At 42.9% G+C, this 16,122-nt stretch overlaps 1 protein-coding gene across 1 annotated transcript in view; it reads left to right on the top strand.

The window, feature by feature from the left end:
- The window catches only part of UBP1 (upstream binding protein 1), a gene marked incomplete at its 3' end in the record, with an annotated part of 64,247 nt that overhangs the window by 42,559 nt on the left and 5,566 nt on the right, over positions 1-16,122 (top strand). The window contains exons 4-11 of the mRNA XM_079713930.1: positions 1,096-1,201; positions 2,383-2,489; positions 5,047-5,199; positions 5,302-5,412; positions 5,855-5,962; positions 10,996-11,099; positions 13,394-13,448; positions 13,695-13,788. Of these exons, the coding sequence (XP_079570056.1) occupies positions 1,096-1,201; positions 2,383-2,489; positions 5,047-5,199; positions 5,302-5,412; positions 5,855-5,962; positions 10,996-11,099; positions 13,394-13,448; positions 13,695-13,788 (838 nt within the window). The remainder of the gene's footprint in view (positions 1-1,095; positions 1,202-2,382; positions 2,490-5,046; positions 5,200-5,301; positions 5,413-5,854; positions 5,963-10,995; positions 11,100-13,393; positions 13,449-13,694; positions 13,789-16,122) is intronic.

Consider the following 16,122-nt stretch of genomic DNA (forward strand, 5'->3'; position numbering starts at 1 on the left):
GTGGAGCAGAGTTAAAGCCTTCCCAGGAATGAACCTGAGTGTTTGGATGAAGTTTACCTGTGTTTTATCTGTTTTGTTTTTCCCTTGCTTACCTCAGATAACCTCACTTGCAGGTTAAATAGTTGAGGATGAATTTTGCATATAGGTTCTCTTTTTAGGGTGGTGGACAGATTTACACCCCTGCCCTTGACGTTTTTTTCGGGGGGGGCTGTGCCTCACAGCACTCGGGGATCTTAGTTCCCCAACCAGGGATCGAACCCCAGGGTCCCCTGCAGTGGAAGCGCAAAACCCTAACCACCTGGGCACCAGGGGATTCCCTAATGTTTTCTTTAGAGAAATATAATTCTTACTAATTTTTTATGGACATGGACCTTAATTTTGAATTACAGTATCAAATTTTTTAATAAAAATTTAACCTAAGAGGGCTTCCCTGGTGGCGCAGTGGTTGAGAGTCCACCTGCTGATGCAGGGGACACGGGTTCGTGCCCCGGTCCAGGAAGATCCCACATGCCGCGGAGCGGCTGGGCCCGTGAGCCGTGGCCACTGAGCCTGCGCATCCGGAGCCTGTGCTCCACAACAGGAGAGACCACAACAGTGAGAGGCCCGTGTACCACAAAAAAAAAAAAAAAAATTTAACCTAAGAATCCATTTTATTTGCTCTTGTTATTTTTGAGTTATAATTCTTTGTACCGGGACTTCCCTGCTGGTCCGGTGGTTGAGGTTTCACCTTCGAATGCAGGGATTGTGGGTTCAATCCCTGGTCGGGGAGCTAAGATCCCACATGACTCATGGCCAACAACCAAAACATAAAACAGAAGCAATATTGTAACAAATTCAATTAAGACTTTAACAATGGTCCACATCAAAAAAAAAAGTTAAAAAAATGATAGTAATAATCCTTTGCACCAAATAATTGTACCCATACCCCGGTATCCAAGAACAAAACAGTGTTTTGTAAAACACTTACAAAATGTTTAAAGCAGAATTTGTTTTTGTATGCTTTTCTATTATAGGCTAATGCATAAGAAGTGAAAACACTTCTGCTTTTTAGCTGGAACAATTTAAAAGTGCTCATTTCCCCTACTTATTCCATAGAGCATCATAAGGGTTGTATTCCATGACAGACGGCTCCAGTATACAGAGCATCAGCAACTTGAAGGTTGGAAGTGGAATCGCCCAGGAGACAGACTCCTTGATTTAGGTACAAGTGGCCATCAGAAAACCATGGAGAGATGAGGCAGTTGTTTAGCTATACCTGTTAATACGTTAGCACCACACCATGTGTGATTGAGTGGAGAGTTTTAGTCACCTGTGTGACTTGAGTTGTTTTATGTATGTATGTATTTTAACATCTTTATTGGAGTATAATTGCTTTACAGTGTTGTGTTAGTTTCTGCTGTGTAACAGAGTGAATCAGCGGTATGCATACGTATATCCCCATATCCGTTCCCTCTTGCATCTCCCTTCCACCCTCCCTGTCCCACCCCTCTAGGTGGTCACAAAGCACTGAGCTGATCTCCCTGTGCCATGCAGCTGCTTCCCACTAGCTATCTATTTTACATTTGGTAGTGTATATATGTCAGTGCTACTCTCTCACCTCGTCCCAGCTTACCCTTCCCCATCCCCATGTCCTCAAGTCCATTCTCTATGTCTGTGTCTTTATTCCTGTCCTGCCCCTAGGTTCATCAGAACCATTTTTTTTTGATTCCATATATATATGTTAGCATACGGTATTTGTTTTTCTCTTTCTGACTTACTTCACTCTGTATGACAGACTCTAGGTCCATCCCCCTCACTACAAATAACTCAGTTTCATTTCTTTTTATGGCTGAGTAATATTCCATTGTATGTATGTGCCACATCTTCTTTATCCATTCATCTGTTGATGGACACTTAGGTTGCTTCCATGTCCTGGCTATTGTAAATAGAGCTGCAGTGAACATTGTGGCACATGTCTCTTTTTGAATTATGGTTTTCTCAGGGTATATGCCCAGTAGTGGGATTGCTGGCTCGTATGGTAGTTCTATTTTTAGTTTTTTAAGGAACCTCCATACTATTTGAGTTGTTTTATAGTTAAAAATGAAGTTGTTTTTGGTGCTTAACGAAACTGAGCCAGGAATTTAATGAGTTTTAAACCATTTATTTCATTTTTGATTGGCACCATCCATCATATTCTTAATAAAATGAAATAGAAATCATGGTGGGAGAAAGTATGATACACATTAGGTGGGTTTTTATGTTGAAGTGATTGACCATGGAGAACATTGAAGGGAAAAGTTCAGCAGGGAGGTATAATAATTTCATTAGAACAGAATCATCGTAGATTGTAACCTTTTAATCATTCATAGTTTTGTTTCTGTGTCACTTCTTTTTAAAATACAGATATTCCAATGTCTGTGGGAATAATTGACACAAAGACAAATCCAAGCCAGTTAAATGCAGTTGAATTTCTGTGGGATCCTGCAAAACGCACATCTGCTTTCATTCAGGTTTGGATTTTTACATTATTAGAGTTATACTAGCCTCATCATTCAGAAGGCTGTGGGTGAGCTTAAATTCTTGATACATGATATCATTTTCTTTAAATGCTTATTTGTAAACTATCTTGTAATGTTTTTTATACACACACACACACAGAGACACACACAACACACTCTGTTAAGTTAGAGTTAATCTACTAAATTCATCATTTATAGACTAACCTGTAAAGACAATCTTAATATGTAAAGCATTATTTAAATATCACTTTTACCACTGGTAGTAACAATAATCAAAACTTCCATTCTTAAGATGCATTTCTCTTGAACAAAACCTGCTGTTTTAAAGGATATGATTGAAAAAAGTGTAGTTTTAAGATTCTGTCTAGCTTTATTTAAAAATATTTTAATACTGACATTTTCAATCCCCTACAAAAGTGAGAGGATAATAATAATAAATCCTCTTGTGCCCATCTCCTGGCTTCGACAGTTATTAGTAGTTTTCCCTTTTTGGTTATTGGTGGAATACTGTAAAGCAACGCCCAGGCATTTCATTTCACCCATGAATACTCAGTTTGTATCTCCTAAGACAGGGGTCCCCAACCCCTGGGCCACAGACTGGTAGTGTCCATGGCCTGTTAGGAACCGGGCCTCACAGCAGGAGGTGAGCGCAGGCTAGCGAGCGAAGTTTCATCTGTATTTACAGCCGCTCCCCGTCACTCACATTACCACCTGAGCTCCGCCTCCTGTCAGATCAGTGGCGGCATTAGATTCTCATAGGAGCACGAACCCTACTGTGAACTGCGCATGTGAGGGATCTAGGTTGCGTGCTCCTTATGAGAATCTAATGCCTGATGATCTGAGGTGGAGCTGAGGTGGTGATGCTAGCACTGGGGAGCGGCTGCAAATACAGATTATCATTAGCAGAGAGGTTTGACTGCACAGAGACCCTAATAAATCAATTGCTTGCAGACTCATATCAAAACCCTCTCAGTTGGGCTTCCCTGGTGGCGCAGTGGTTGAGAGTCCGCCTACCGATGCAGGGGACACGGGTTCGTGCCCCCGTCTGGGAAGGTCCCACGTGCCGCAGAGCGGCTGGGCCCGTGAGCCATGGCTGCTGAGCCTGCGCGTCCGGAGCCTGTGTTCCACAACAGGAGAGGCCACAACAGTGAGAGGCCCACGTACAGCAAAAAAAAAAAAAAAAAACAACCCTTTCAGTGAGTGGCAAGTGAAAACAAGCTCAGGGCTCCCACTGATTCTGCATTATGGTGAGTTGTATAATTATTTCATTATACATTACAATGTAATAACAATAGAAATAAAGTGCACAGTAAATGTAATGCGCTCAAATCATCCCAGAACCATCCCCACCCCACCCCCAGTCCATGGAAAAATTGTCTTCCATGAAGACTGGTCCCTGGGGCCAAAAAGGTTGGGGACTGCTGTCCTAAGAGATTAGTTTTTGAAAAACAAATATGGTATTATTATATGTAAAATAAAATCAACAGTAATTCTAATAGTATGTTCGAATTTGTAAGTGGTGAAATTAAAACTACTGAGTAGGTAATCTTTATATAGAAAAGGAAAATCACTTAATTGCTGACTGGCCGAAGTAGGCTATGATTTGTGTGAACTATAGAGAATTTAGTATTTTGCATTTTCGTGGTCTTCCAAGTAGTATCACCCATCGGCTAATAATCAGTAGGGCCATGGTTCATATTAGTTGAATATTTTCTCATATTGTTCATCTGACAGGGTGACTGGTTATGTGGTGAATGAGAGTGATGGAAGAGCTGGCCTTACTTCTCAGGTTGTTTACAGTCTTGGTGCAGAAATCAGTTTTACCCTTGAGTCCTTAGAAGAGGGGGTGTGTAGCAGTCAGAAATTACCAAGGTCTTGTTCATGACACTGTGCCATGCCCTGGAGCTGTCACCATGGTGTTGTTGCAAGAGTGGGCAGAAGTGGTGGGAAAATGAGTACTGCCCTCAGGATCCTCTGTGAACTGTGAAGCGTTGACAGGAGAGTTCAGATGGATGCAGGTGGAGTGAGGAGTGGGTTTGGTGGACTGTGGAAGCTCCCCAGGCAAAGGATCACGAGCTGATGACCGTAGGAACGGCAGTGAGGTGACTAGCTGGCTGGAGTTGGGGCAATGGCAGTAGAGGGCAAACAGCAGGGGCTCTGAGTAACGAGGTGATGATTGCTGTGGATTGAGCCCCACACAAGGCTGAGGACTGTGGGTCCAGTCTGGGGTGGGGGTAGGGGACAGACACAGGAAGCTACTGTACTGATGCGCTCATCATTGGAGCAAGTCCTGCCTTCGAGGAGGGCACTGGAATGGGGCAGAACCCATTCCCACAAAGTTCAGGAGGGCTCAGCTGGATTTGTGAAAGGAAAGTCATACATGTTTAAAACAGTTAGGAATTCACGACAGACACCTGAGTAATATGTGGGAGTTCCTTTTAAAGGATCTTGAATTTATACCTGTGGCCCGACATGTGAAAGGCAGCAAAGTAGAAGGGTGATCAGTCGACAAGACTTTGAATCCATTTCAACCTGACTCATTTTCTAGGTACACTGCATCAGCACAGAATTTACTCCCCGGAAGCATGGAGGTGAAAAGGGAGTGCCTTTTAGGATCCAGGTTGACACCTTTAAGCAGAATGAAAATGGAGAATACACAGATCATCTACACTCAGCTAGCTGCCAAATCAAAGTTTTTAAGGTAAGAGATGGAAACTAGGCTTTGAGGAAGTGAGGCCCAGTGTTGCTGGTAAAGGTGTTTGTCTGAAGCCTGATAGATGAAAAAGTCTACTTTGTTTTTAAGCCGAAAGGTGCAGATAGGAAACAAAAAACTGATCGAGAGAAGATGGAGAAGAGAACCGCTCATGAGAAGGAGAAGTACCAGCCGTCCTATGACACCACGGTCCTCACAGAGGTAATGCGGGCACCATTCCGGTTCTGAGGAGAAGCCGAGCTGTGCCCTCGGGCACCACCTCTGAGGATGAGTTTGGCTGCAAAGGGTCTGGGAAGACTGGGTGGTAGATTGACATAATCTTCTTGGTGAAATTTGTGGGGAAAATAGTCTCTTTAAATTTGGGGATTTTAATAGATTCGTTTCCTGGGTGGGATCGTGGACGAAGATGCTGAAATCCCAATCAGGTCTCAGAAACAGACCTTAAAATCCTTGGAGTTGATAGAAATTATGTTGGGGCCCAGAATGTCCGATGTTTGTCACTGCTGGGGTTTTGCATCTTCCTTACCTTTGAATCCTGCTAGTCATACGTTTGTTTAATCGGACGGCAGAGGCATAAACAGGGTATTAGATCTTTCTTTGTATAATGAAAAGACATTGATCCCAATCTTTGGTGTTTGTCCAGATGAGGCTTGAGCCTATAATTGAAGATGCAGTTGAACATGAGCAGAAAAAGTCCAGCAAGCGGACTTTGCCAGCAGACTACGGTGATTCTCTGGCAAAGCGAGGCAGTGTAAGGGCTTCTGCTTCTCTTTTCATTGTGCAAGAAACCTTGTGCAGTGTTAGATATAGGACCAACTTCCACTGAAAAGTAAAGCCAAATTTGTTTTTGATGTCCTTGTCTTGATTTAATTTGCTTTTGTTTAGACTTCCTGCTTTCTGTTTGTTCCTCACTGAGGAAAATTTCCTAAATCTAACACTTTCAAACAAAGTTGACCATATTGGGTGGTTTTGGAGGGAAAACAAATGACACTCAAAAATGTGTTCCCTCCCTGTCTCCTTCCTTTCCTCCCTCCCTCTCTCTCCTTTGCACATGCACTTCCTTTACAAGCACTGAAATTAATTGAAAATACTTTCTTTAGTAAAATAGTTATTTTTGTGTAATTAAAAAAGGTTTTTGCTTTCTCGTGTGTGTAACTGATAAGAAAATGTCACGGATATTTGGAGAAATGATGGCAGCAAGCTTGACGTTAACATACGCAGTACATTCGCAGTACTTTGTGTCCCATTTCCCTGCATGTAGTGTAAGAACGTGTCTGCTTTTAAAAGCCTGATTGGCAGCACTGGTAGAAAAACAATCCTTGACTGCATTAGTGTTTCCTCTTGGCACCTGCATTGTGACCTTATGCTTCAGGCCAGCATAGGACACCTTGCTATGCTCAGCCCTGGTTCCCCACTGTAGTCCAGGGGGGTTTTGGTTGAATATGAACTTTGCCAGCTTATTAAGTTTGCCAGCTTATTAACGGTTACTGTTTCATCATTGCAGTGTTTGTACTGTCAAGGTGCCAGAAATGGAGTTTTCACTCTTACACATGTATCTGTGATTATCTGTAGACTATGAAAGCCACAGGCATTATCACAGGAACATTATTTCCAAATTAAAGCATTGAGTGAAAATATTTTAAATACTCCTATATGCATTTAAATAATATATGCAATAAAACTGACAATGTCCTCTCTGAGGGGCAGGGGGGCACACCATGTTGCATTTTCCTTAAGTGGGCTTTTTTGATTCAAATCAAAAGTTGTGTGGAACAACTGTATACTCCTTCCCCCAAATGCCTGCCCCTCCAGTTTTATGTTTTTCTTCTCCTAATTTCCCAGCTGAAGACACAAATGGTTCTTAGTACACTTATTTGGGGAGACACTGGTAATTCAAATCACTTTTCCCCTTCTGTTATAAACTAATTAAAAGAAATGGTTCTGATAATTTGTAAATTAAAGAAATCTGTTATAGCCCAGAGCTCATCCAAAGATGCAAGTCTAAAGTATGCAAAACGTCAGCAGTTCACTGGCCTGGGATTTCACATCTTCCAAGTGTGCATTGCTTGCTGCCCCAGGGCTGCATTTGGTTTGGTTAAGATACTTCTAGGGGTGGTTAGAGGTCTTCTTGGAAACCTGTTCATTAAAAGCAAGGTACAGATTTTTAAAAAAGGAAAATCTGCAGCATTTTATATATTTCTTCAAGCACCTACAAAAGAAGGCCAGCATTTCCTACAGGTCTCTGATAGTTACAATTGGCTTTCAGTAGAAAGGGTATCCATACTTACCTGTCACAGCTACATGGCGCTGTGTGAGGTGGTCCTGCACTGAATAGAGGCAGCACTGTAGGTTCCCAAGAGCCACAGCACAACCAAACCCTTAGTGTCTCTGTTGGTCTTTGTATCTGAGCTGTATTTCATTGGCTCAAATCTGGGTTGCCAGTGTCTGCGGTCTGCAGTGAGTCCTCATTTTCTAATCTGCCTGGGGAGGGACTTTGTTCATAGTGCACCAAAGCTGCAACTCTACAAGTCCAGGCCAGATATCGCTGGAGCCTTAATGAATCAGTACCATTGCTTATTTTTAAAGACAGGGAAGAATGACAAGGTAGAAGAAACACTGAAAATATTCCTTGGTATGCCTGTACTCTCCTGGGTCAAGACTGTAAGAGAAACTTATGAAAAAAGCAGGTGGGAGAGTCTTGGTGTTTCACCCAGCCTGGCCATTGAAGAACTTGGAATCCATCATTTCTAAAAGTAGAGGCCTCCTAACAGGACCAGTTTTCATTGAATGCTAGTTTTCCTGTGTTCTGTGAATTGAGTCTCCTATTTATTGGGCAAGTTTTAGATGTCAAACAGCCCTGCTTTTCTACTGCTAGAAGAATCTAGATGTGTAAAAGTGAAATAGGTATGTTTATGGAGTTTCAGTAAATTTGGTGTCTTTGCTGTATCACCTGCCATGCTCACTTGGAGCTTTTGATGGCTTTATTTTCCTCAAACAGCTGGCAATAATTACCAAAGCAGATCTGGGGAGACTTGATGATATTGAAAGGTCTATATGGTTTTGATGTGCGTGTTATGCCGTGTTGTAATATTTTGTATCTGGGGAGAATGGTGTAGTGGGAAGATCTTCCAAGTAGTAGAGGTGACTGTGAGCATGTGACACCCACAAGTTAGGAGAACTGCCAGGCATTCCACAGCGTCTTGGGTTCCTCAAACTGTATAAGCTGGGGAGGTACTACTTTGTAAACTAGAAAGAAAAACAAAAGACCCTAGTTTAAAAAGAATGGGCATTGTGTAAAGTGTCATTTATAGTGAAATTGGTACAACAGGCAGAGAGGGTTTAGCAATGCATTCCAGCCAAATTAGATTTCTTTTTTGAAAGTTGATAATAGTTGAAACATTAAGTCTGCAGTCATTTTCCCCATTTCTGAGGGGATACCTAATGGGTAGTTGTAAAGAATGTTGAGATTATGGGATTTTTGTTTTATTTTCTTTGTACCCATGCTTTTTTAAAAATTATTTATTTTTGGTTGCATCAGGTCTTTGTTGCTGCGCATGGGCTTTCTCTGGTTGCGGCGAGCGGGGGCTACTCTTCGTTGCGGTGTGTGGGCTTCTCATTGCGGTGGCTTCTCTTGTTGTGGTGCGTGGGCCTCAGTAGTTGTGGCTTGTGGGCTCAGCAGCCGTGGCTTGTGGGCTCTAGAGCGCAGGCTCAGTAGTTGTGGCACATGGGCTTAGTTGCTCCACAGCATGTGGGATCTTCCCGGGCCAGGGCTCAAACCCATGTCCCCTGCATTGGCAGGTGGGTTCTTAACCACTGCGCCACCAGGGAAGCCCTGTACCCATGCTTTTGATGGGTGTCAGACACGCTGTCTGAAGCTCCTGTAACCATTGGGGAGACCTGGTTTCTGAGCTCAGAGTCCTTCACACTAGTGGTCTTGACTTCACTCAAAAGAATTTTGAAAAAGAATATACTCCCTTGCATATTTTTAGGTTGACATCTGAAAGTTTTCATCATAAATTTAAATACTTCCAAAGGATTTCAAAAAAGGGGGGAGATATATGTATACGTATAGCTGATTCACTTTGCTGTACAGTAAAACTAACACAACATTGTAAAGCAACTGTACTGCAATAAAAATTTTTTTAAAATAGCTGCAACGGAAACAATTTTCTGACATACTTGAATATTTGTATTTACAACTTAAGGTGAAGCCATCACTTTAGTTAAGTCTGAAATTTTACTCTGCTCTTCCTTTTTCATCTCGTGTTTTCTCTTTCACTCCCCTTAAATAATATTGTCCAAATAGGACATACTTCCGTGCCTGGAAATCTTTTAATGGTCACCTTAATTACTTTTTTACAACAAACAATATAACTTGAAATTTAATTTTTAAAATTTCCTGTGACCATGTAAGGCTTAAGTCAGTTGAGGAATTTAAAACTTATTATTTGTACCAGTTTATCAAAACAACAAATCATACACATTTTGATGATTAATTTTTAACTATAAAAATAGAAATGTTATTGGAAATGCATTTTGAATGATGAGACAGGGTAGAATATATTTAAATTCTAGATTTTTTTATAGGTAAGAGAACCTTTGTTTAGATAGATTTATTTTTCTTTCAGGCAGCATCATTCAGGTCTTGGAACTCCTTCCGAGATACCTGCCAGAAATTCCAATGATCTCTCTTTGTATGATCTAATAAATTATTTCAGTGCCTGTCAGCTGACAAGATGTCCTCCTGAATTATTTTGAAAGCAAAGAATTGAAAACCCCCTGATGTAGAGAAGAATTTTAGAGTCGTGTACTTTCTTAGTGTCTACCCTGATTTCTTTGAATGGTCTTTAGCTTGGTTTTTGGCAGAGCCTTACACCCCACAGCCATGGTGAGACAGGATGCCGTCTGTGTGTGAAATGGGAGGAGAGTGCTTATGAAAGGGGACCTTTGAAACCCAGGATGTTCTCAGTCTTAGAAAGAATACCGTGGAGTGAGATGAATTCCCTCCATCCTCAGCACTTGAGGCCACCCTGGCCTGTTCAGCATGTTTTGACTTTAGCTTTTTCAGTATTCCTAATTGGAATAGTTAATGTGTCTTTGTATCTTGGCTCTGTTTTTGGTCAGAATTTGCCAAGGGCTGAAAAATATTTAAGTCCACCCTGCCCCTTCTAGAAAAAATAAACAATAAACGTAGGTAGGTAGGTAGACGGCTACACGCAGTACCATCCACAGTTGATGTATTTTGATGTTGGGCCTGTCTCATCTTACTTGGGGATGATCATGAACCTTAGAGAGATTGGGGAAGTACATGGGTACTGGTGAGGCTGCTCCTTGGGGAAGAGGGCAAAAAGAGCACTAGGTGGGACAGATCCACTGTCCTTGTCACCATGCGATGTCAGATGTTGCTTCTGAATCCTTTCTTGCCTCTGCTGTTCTTTAAACCTCAATAGGTACCTACTGGGGAATGGATGAAGAGGGAGGTGAAAGTTCTTGAAAGCACATTGTACTTAAGCGCACATTTAAAACACCTTTAGAAATGTTTGCTGCTGTCGTCACCTCAGGTCCTCTCTGAGAGTAATCAGTGTCTAGACACGCACAGCAGGTAACATTTTCCCTGCCACACACCAGTCAGTTTGATGCATTTCTGTGAGGTTGCTTGATGAATGTTAGGTGTCTTGTGTTTCACGATCTTGCATTTGGCCAGACTAGAGAGTGAATTACAAGGATATTTCTCCCATGTACTTTAGAAGCGAACCGTTAATTTATTTCTGTTTCTGTCCGCAGTGCTCTCCATGGCCCGACACCCCCACCGCCTATGTGAATAGCAGCCCTTCCACGGCGCCCACCTTCACGGCCCCGCAGCAGAGCGCTTGCAGCGTCCCGGACAGGTAGCCGGTGTGCGTGATGAGTGCCCGCGCTCCTTTATGTCCCTTCCTGTCAAGTTACGCAGCCTCTTTGTGTGTGTATCTGGGGTATGTGGTAATTAGAAATAGCTTGCTGTAGGGCAAAACTGCCTTTTCTTCACCTTCCCGCCTTTTTGCTCCTGGCCTCCTTGTGCCTCACACACTTACAACTGTGGAAATTGAGAAAAGGGTGCATCTTCAAGATATATTCTTTGTGAGATAAAATCAGCATTAATGGGCTTCATGGATAGAGAGAAAAGGACAGTGAGTTATTAAGGTGAAACTGTGACTTGAATATGTTACAGTTGAGTTTATGATAAAGTACACTTTAATGCTCACCATGTCGAACAAAGATTATTTTCTACCCTATTTCTTCTCCCTCCCAAAGACACTAATTTTTTTTTTAATTAAGTCTTTAAAACTTAAAGGACTTTCCATTTTAAAGACTTGCTCTGGTTTTAGAAATGGGAATGGTGGGCTCTGTTCATCCTATTTTCTGGCCTTGACTGTTAGCTGCTGGTCAGCGGTGCCCCGGGGAGATTGTCCTTCCTGGGGCTTTTGCTCAGGAGCTCCTGCTGAGTAGTCAGATCAGAAGGTCCCCGCTGTTATAACATTTCTTGCTGGGAAGTAAAATTATGAAAGTTAAGACCATAAAGGAGGGAATTCCCTGGTGGTCCAGTGGTTGGGACTCAGCGCTTTCACTGCCGTGGCCCAGTTCAGTCCGTGGTTGGGGAACTAAGATACCGCAAGCCACGAGGTGCGGGGGAAAAGAAAGAAAAAAAAAAAAGGAAAGGGTTCTCATTTTTATACTCTGGTCACACCAGCTCGGGCTGCTATAACAAACACCAGGGACTGAGTGGCTTATAAACAATAGAAATTCATTTCTCTCAGCCTGGGGGCTGGGCGTCCAGGGGCAGGATGCTGGCTGGAATGGGTTCTGGTGAGGACTCTCTCCGGGTGCAGGCTACCGGCCTGTGTGCTCACCCAGCGGAGAGCAGAGGGGAGGAGGCAGACTCTTACAACTCTTAACGAAGTCACTGATCCCATTCCTGGGGCTCCGTCCTCGGCTTCGTCTAATGCTCATTACTTCCCAAAGGCTCCACCTCCTAATACTGTCCGGCACGCTGGGGGTAAGGTTTCCACCTGTGGTTTTTGAGGGGACACAAACATTCAGTCTATAGCAGGGTCTGGTGAGAAAACAAAGAAGAACATGCCTTTTCCCTGAGGCAGTGGATAGACCAAGAGGCAGCTTGTTTCCATGTAGGTTATTGTGCTTCAGGGTAGGGGGACACTCCTGGACTCTGGCACCAGCATGTTACCATGCAGGGGACTGACTAATCCTAGAAAATGACAACAGTTTCAGAGAGGAGATGTGAATTCGTGTACACACTGGCTCACCAGATATTTCCTGAGAGCCCACGGTGCCCAGCACTGTTCCGGGTACTGTGATGTGAGTGAGAGAAAGCCCTGTCTGAAGGAGCTCAAGTTCTAGTGGGCAGAGAAGGACAGTAAACAATCAACATGGTAAACCTAGGTAACTGGGGTACAGGTGCTAAGAAGGGACCAGAAAGGTGGATGCACTCCCTGAGCAGCTGTTCTCATTTTCCCCTGGAAACACAGGGTTAGTGGCACAAGTTTGTTTCTTTTGTTCTCTTGAATTTCACCCTGTTCAATCATGGATAAATATATTCATTAAAGGGATATTATTTTTATTTTGGCTTAGGATTATTATATCATTTCTTGTAGCTCATAATTAAAGTAGATTTTTTTGCAGTTATTTTCAACTGTTATTTGATTCTCATATTTTTTTCCTAACTAAAATGAATGAGTATCCGTCATTTTCCTGGCACCCCTGGAAATGATTGGAGCCCTTGTGTTTCATGAAACCTGACTTTCTTACTAGAACAGATGTAGGAGGAGAAGGCACAAATTAAACCGTCCTATGTGTCTTAACTGTTTTTTTGTTTGTTTGGTTTTTTTTCTTTTGGTCGCACTGTGCAGCTTGCGGGGGATCTCAGTTCCACAACCAGGGGTTGAACCTGGGCCACGTCAATGAAAGCGCCAAGTCCTAACCACTGGAACGGCAGGGAATTCCCTTCTGTGTCTTAATCTTATCAACATACTGACTCCTTGACCGGCTGTGCAGACACTCTTTTTGCATAGTTACATTGCTCTGTCCCACAGTGTTATTTTAAATTCACCTAGTTTAATAGCCTTTAATGTCTTGATTAAAAAATATATATCATAATAATCATTCTTTTCTTCCTTCCTCTCCCCAGCAATTCTTCTTCCCCAAATCATCAAGGAGATGGAGTTTCACAGGCCTCTAGTGAAGTAAGTATCTTTACCCTAAACTATCATGCTTTCAGGGTCCTGCATTTTGAAGCCTCTGACAGGGGTTTGAGTCATTGTTTGGGTCACTGAATAATCCACCTGTGCTCTCCGTGGGTGTTTTAAACTTTAAACCTGGAGGATTTCTGTGTTTTGTTTAAATGTTCTTTATAACATGCCAGTGACTTGGATTATTTTTTGTAAGTCTGAACAGTTTCTTCTGTTTGTGTTCATTTTCTTTGTTAACAGCAACTTCAGCCTTCAGCCACGATCCAGGAAACACAACAATGGCTGCTCAAAAACAGATTCTCTTCCTACACAAGACTGTTCTCCAATTTTTTAGGTATGTTTGTGTTTGTGTGTGCACACGCACACACACGTTTGCTTGTTTGTTTTTGTACTTTTATTAGCTGTAATTAAATTCTGGGGAAGTAACTGTATGTAGATTCATAAGAAGTTGCCCAGACCTGTACAGGGAGCTCCTGTGTACCTGTACAGGGAGCTGCCCAGTGTCCCCAGTGGTAGTGTCTTGCAGACCTATGGTGCAGTATCAGAACAGGAACTCGATGCTGTTTCACCAGGTTTACATGCCCTCATTTTTGTATAGGTGTATATAGTTATATGTAATTTTTTTGATTTTATTAACTTTTTATTTGAAATAATTTTTGCTTTGCAGTAAGTTGCAAAAATGACACAGATATGTTCCAGCGTACCCTTCACTCAGTTTCTCACATACTTATAGTACAGTATCAAAACCAGGAAATTGACCTTGGTGCTGTGTGTGTATATAGTTGTGTCATTCTATCACATGTATAGATTGGATGCCACCAACACCGAAGTCAGGATGCAGAATCTTGCCATCACCACAGGGATCTCCCTAATTACCCCTCCCCCATGATCCCTAATACCTAGCAACCATTAATGTATTTTCTGTCTCCATGATTTTGTCATTTTGAAAATGTTACATAAATGGAATCATACAGTATGTTACCTTTTTTTCTCTCAGCATAAGGCCCTTACTTCCATCCAAGATGTTATATCAACAGTTTGTTGCTCTTTATTGCTATGTAGCATTAGAGGAGGGTATGAATGTACTCAGATATGGTTTTTATAGATTTAAGTTTTTTTCTTGCCTGGTAAGCTAAGGGAGTATTTAGATGTAATTTCAGAAAGGACCGGGTGGTGCTGCTTCAGGTGGTGCTGTAGGAAGCCTGTTCGGAGGGACAGTAATAGATAACGCCAGCTGGGGCAGGGGCAGCATTTCCTAAACATATTTGGCCCTGGGACCCTTTCCCGACAGAACACTTAACATGTCCTGGCCAAACTCCTCCTGGGCCACGGTGAAGTGGCAGCTGGCTCTCCTTAGCCCATGGTGTTGGGGGACCATCCAAATGCAGCTCGAGCCTTTTAAGAGGAGAGAACATGTGTGCACACAGCTGGCCTAGAGGAAAGCCTGGTTTCACAAAGAACGTGGTTTCCTATTACGTCAGCCCTTTATTGCTGTGCTTGTGTCATGGTTAGTCATTCCCCAGGTAGCGCTTTGTCTCTTTAAAATTAAAGTGCTGGGTGAAAGTTGTTGGCTAGCTGGGATGTACATTTTTATGATTAAGTAAGCCTTTTATCTGTGAAAAACTAATTTAAAAATTTCAGCGTGTTGGGGGGTGGGGGGCACGTCTTGGATGCTCACAGGGGAGACAGGGAGAGCACCGCACAGTCGGAAGGCTCTGCCACGAGGGCCCCAGTTCCTGTTCTGTCAGACGATGCGTGTTGTAGTTCTGAGTGGTGATCACTGTGGCTTGGCCTCCTGCCTTTTCCTTCCCCTGTGAGCTTTCCAACAGTAGAAAGGCGAGGAGAGGGAGGCTTCTTTCTCTGAGCCTGTTAGGCAGTCATGTTTTGGAGAGGGCTGTGCACAGTGTCTGTCCGGTGCTGTGTGTGGGTGAAGGATGGGCACACACGTCTCTGGTCACTCCTGGGAGCCCTGTTGGCAGAGGTGTGTATGGAAGGCCCCCTGGTAGAGATGACAGCGTCTGTCTCTGCTTACCTGGCTCCATAGACAGCTCCATCAGTGCTCGTGCCTCATGGGAGATGTGCTTCTCTGGTCTTTGTTCTTTTACAAACTAGAAAATTATGAGGCTCTTAACATTCAAGCCCTCCAAAGTAGATAACTCCATTAATCTCGTTACATATGTAAGTGGATATTTATCATATGGAGGTCATGCTTTAATCCCAGAGGGCATCTTAATTCTCCCAATAAACTACATCTTGAGTGTCAATAATAAAACATAGAAGAGTCTGATGAGCTCCTGTGTCACCACACCCAGCTCCAGAGACGGCCAGCCTAGGTCAGTGTCGTTCTCGCCCACTCCTCCCACCTTCCCTTTCTGTTCTACTTTAAAGCAAATGCTAGATACCATGTCACTTACACACCAAATACTTATGGGGGAAACCTTAAGTATAATATGCAATTCTCTGCCATGCTTTTGTATTAAAACTGGCTGCTGTGATGGAGTTGCTTGTTATAGAATGTTGGACTGTATGTAGCATGTTATAGTATAAAGAAACCTAGTCCTGGGGCTTCCCTGGTGGCGCAGTGGTTGAGAGTCCGCCTGCCGATGCAGGGGACACGGGTTCGTGCCCCGGTCCGGGAAGATCCCACATGCCGCGGAGCAGCTAGGCC

The sequence above is a fragment of the Hyperoodon ampullatus genome (genome assembly GCF_949752795.1).
Source record: "Hyperoodon ampullatus genome assembly, chromosome: 10".
Classification (NCBI taxonomy): domain Eukaryota; kingdom Metazoa; phylum Chordata; class Mammalia; order Artiodactyla; family Ziphiidae; genus Hyperoodon; species Hyperoodon ampullatus.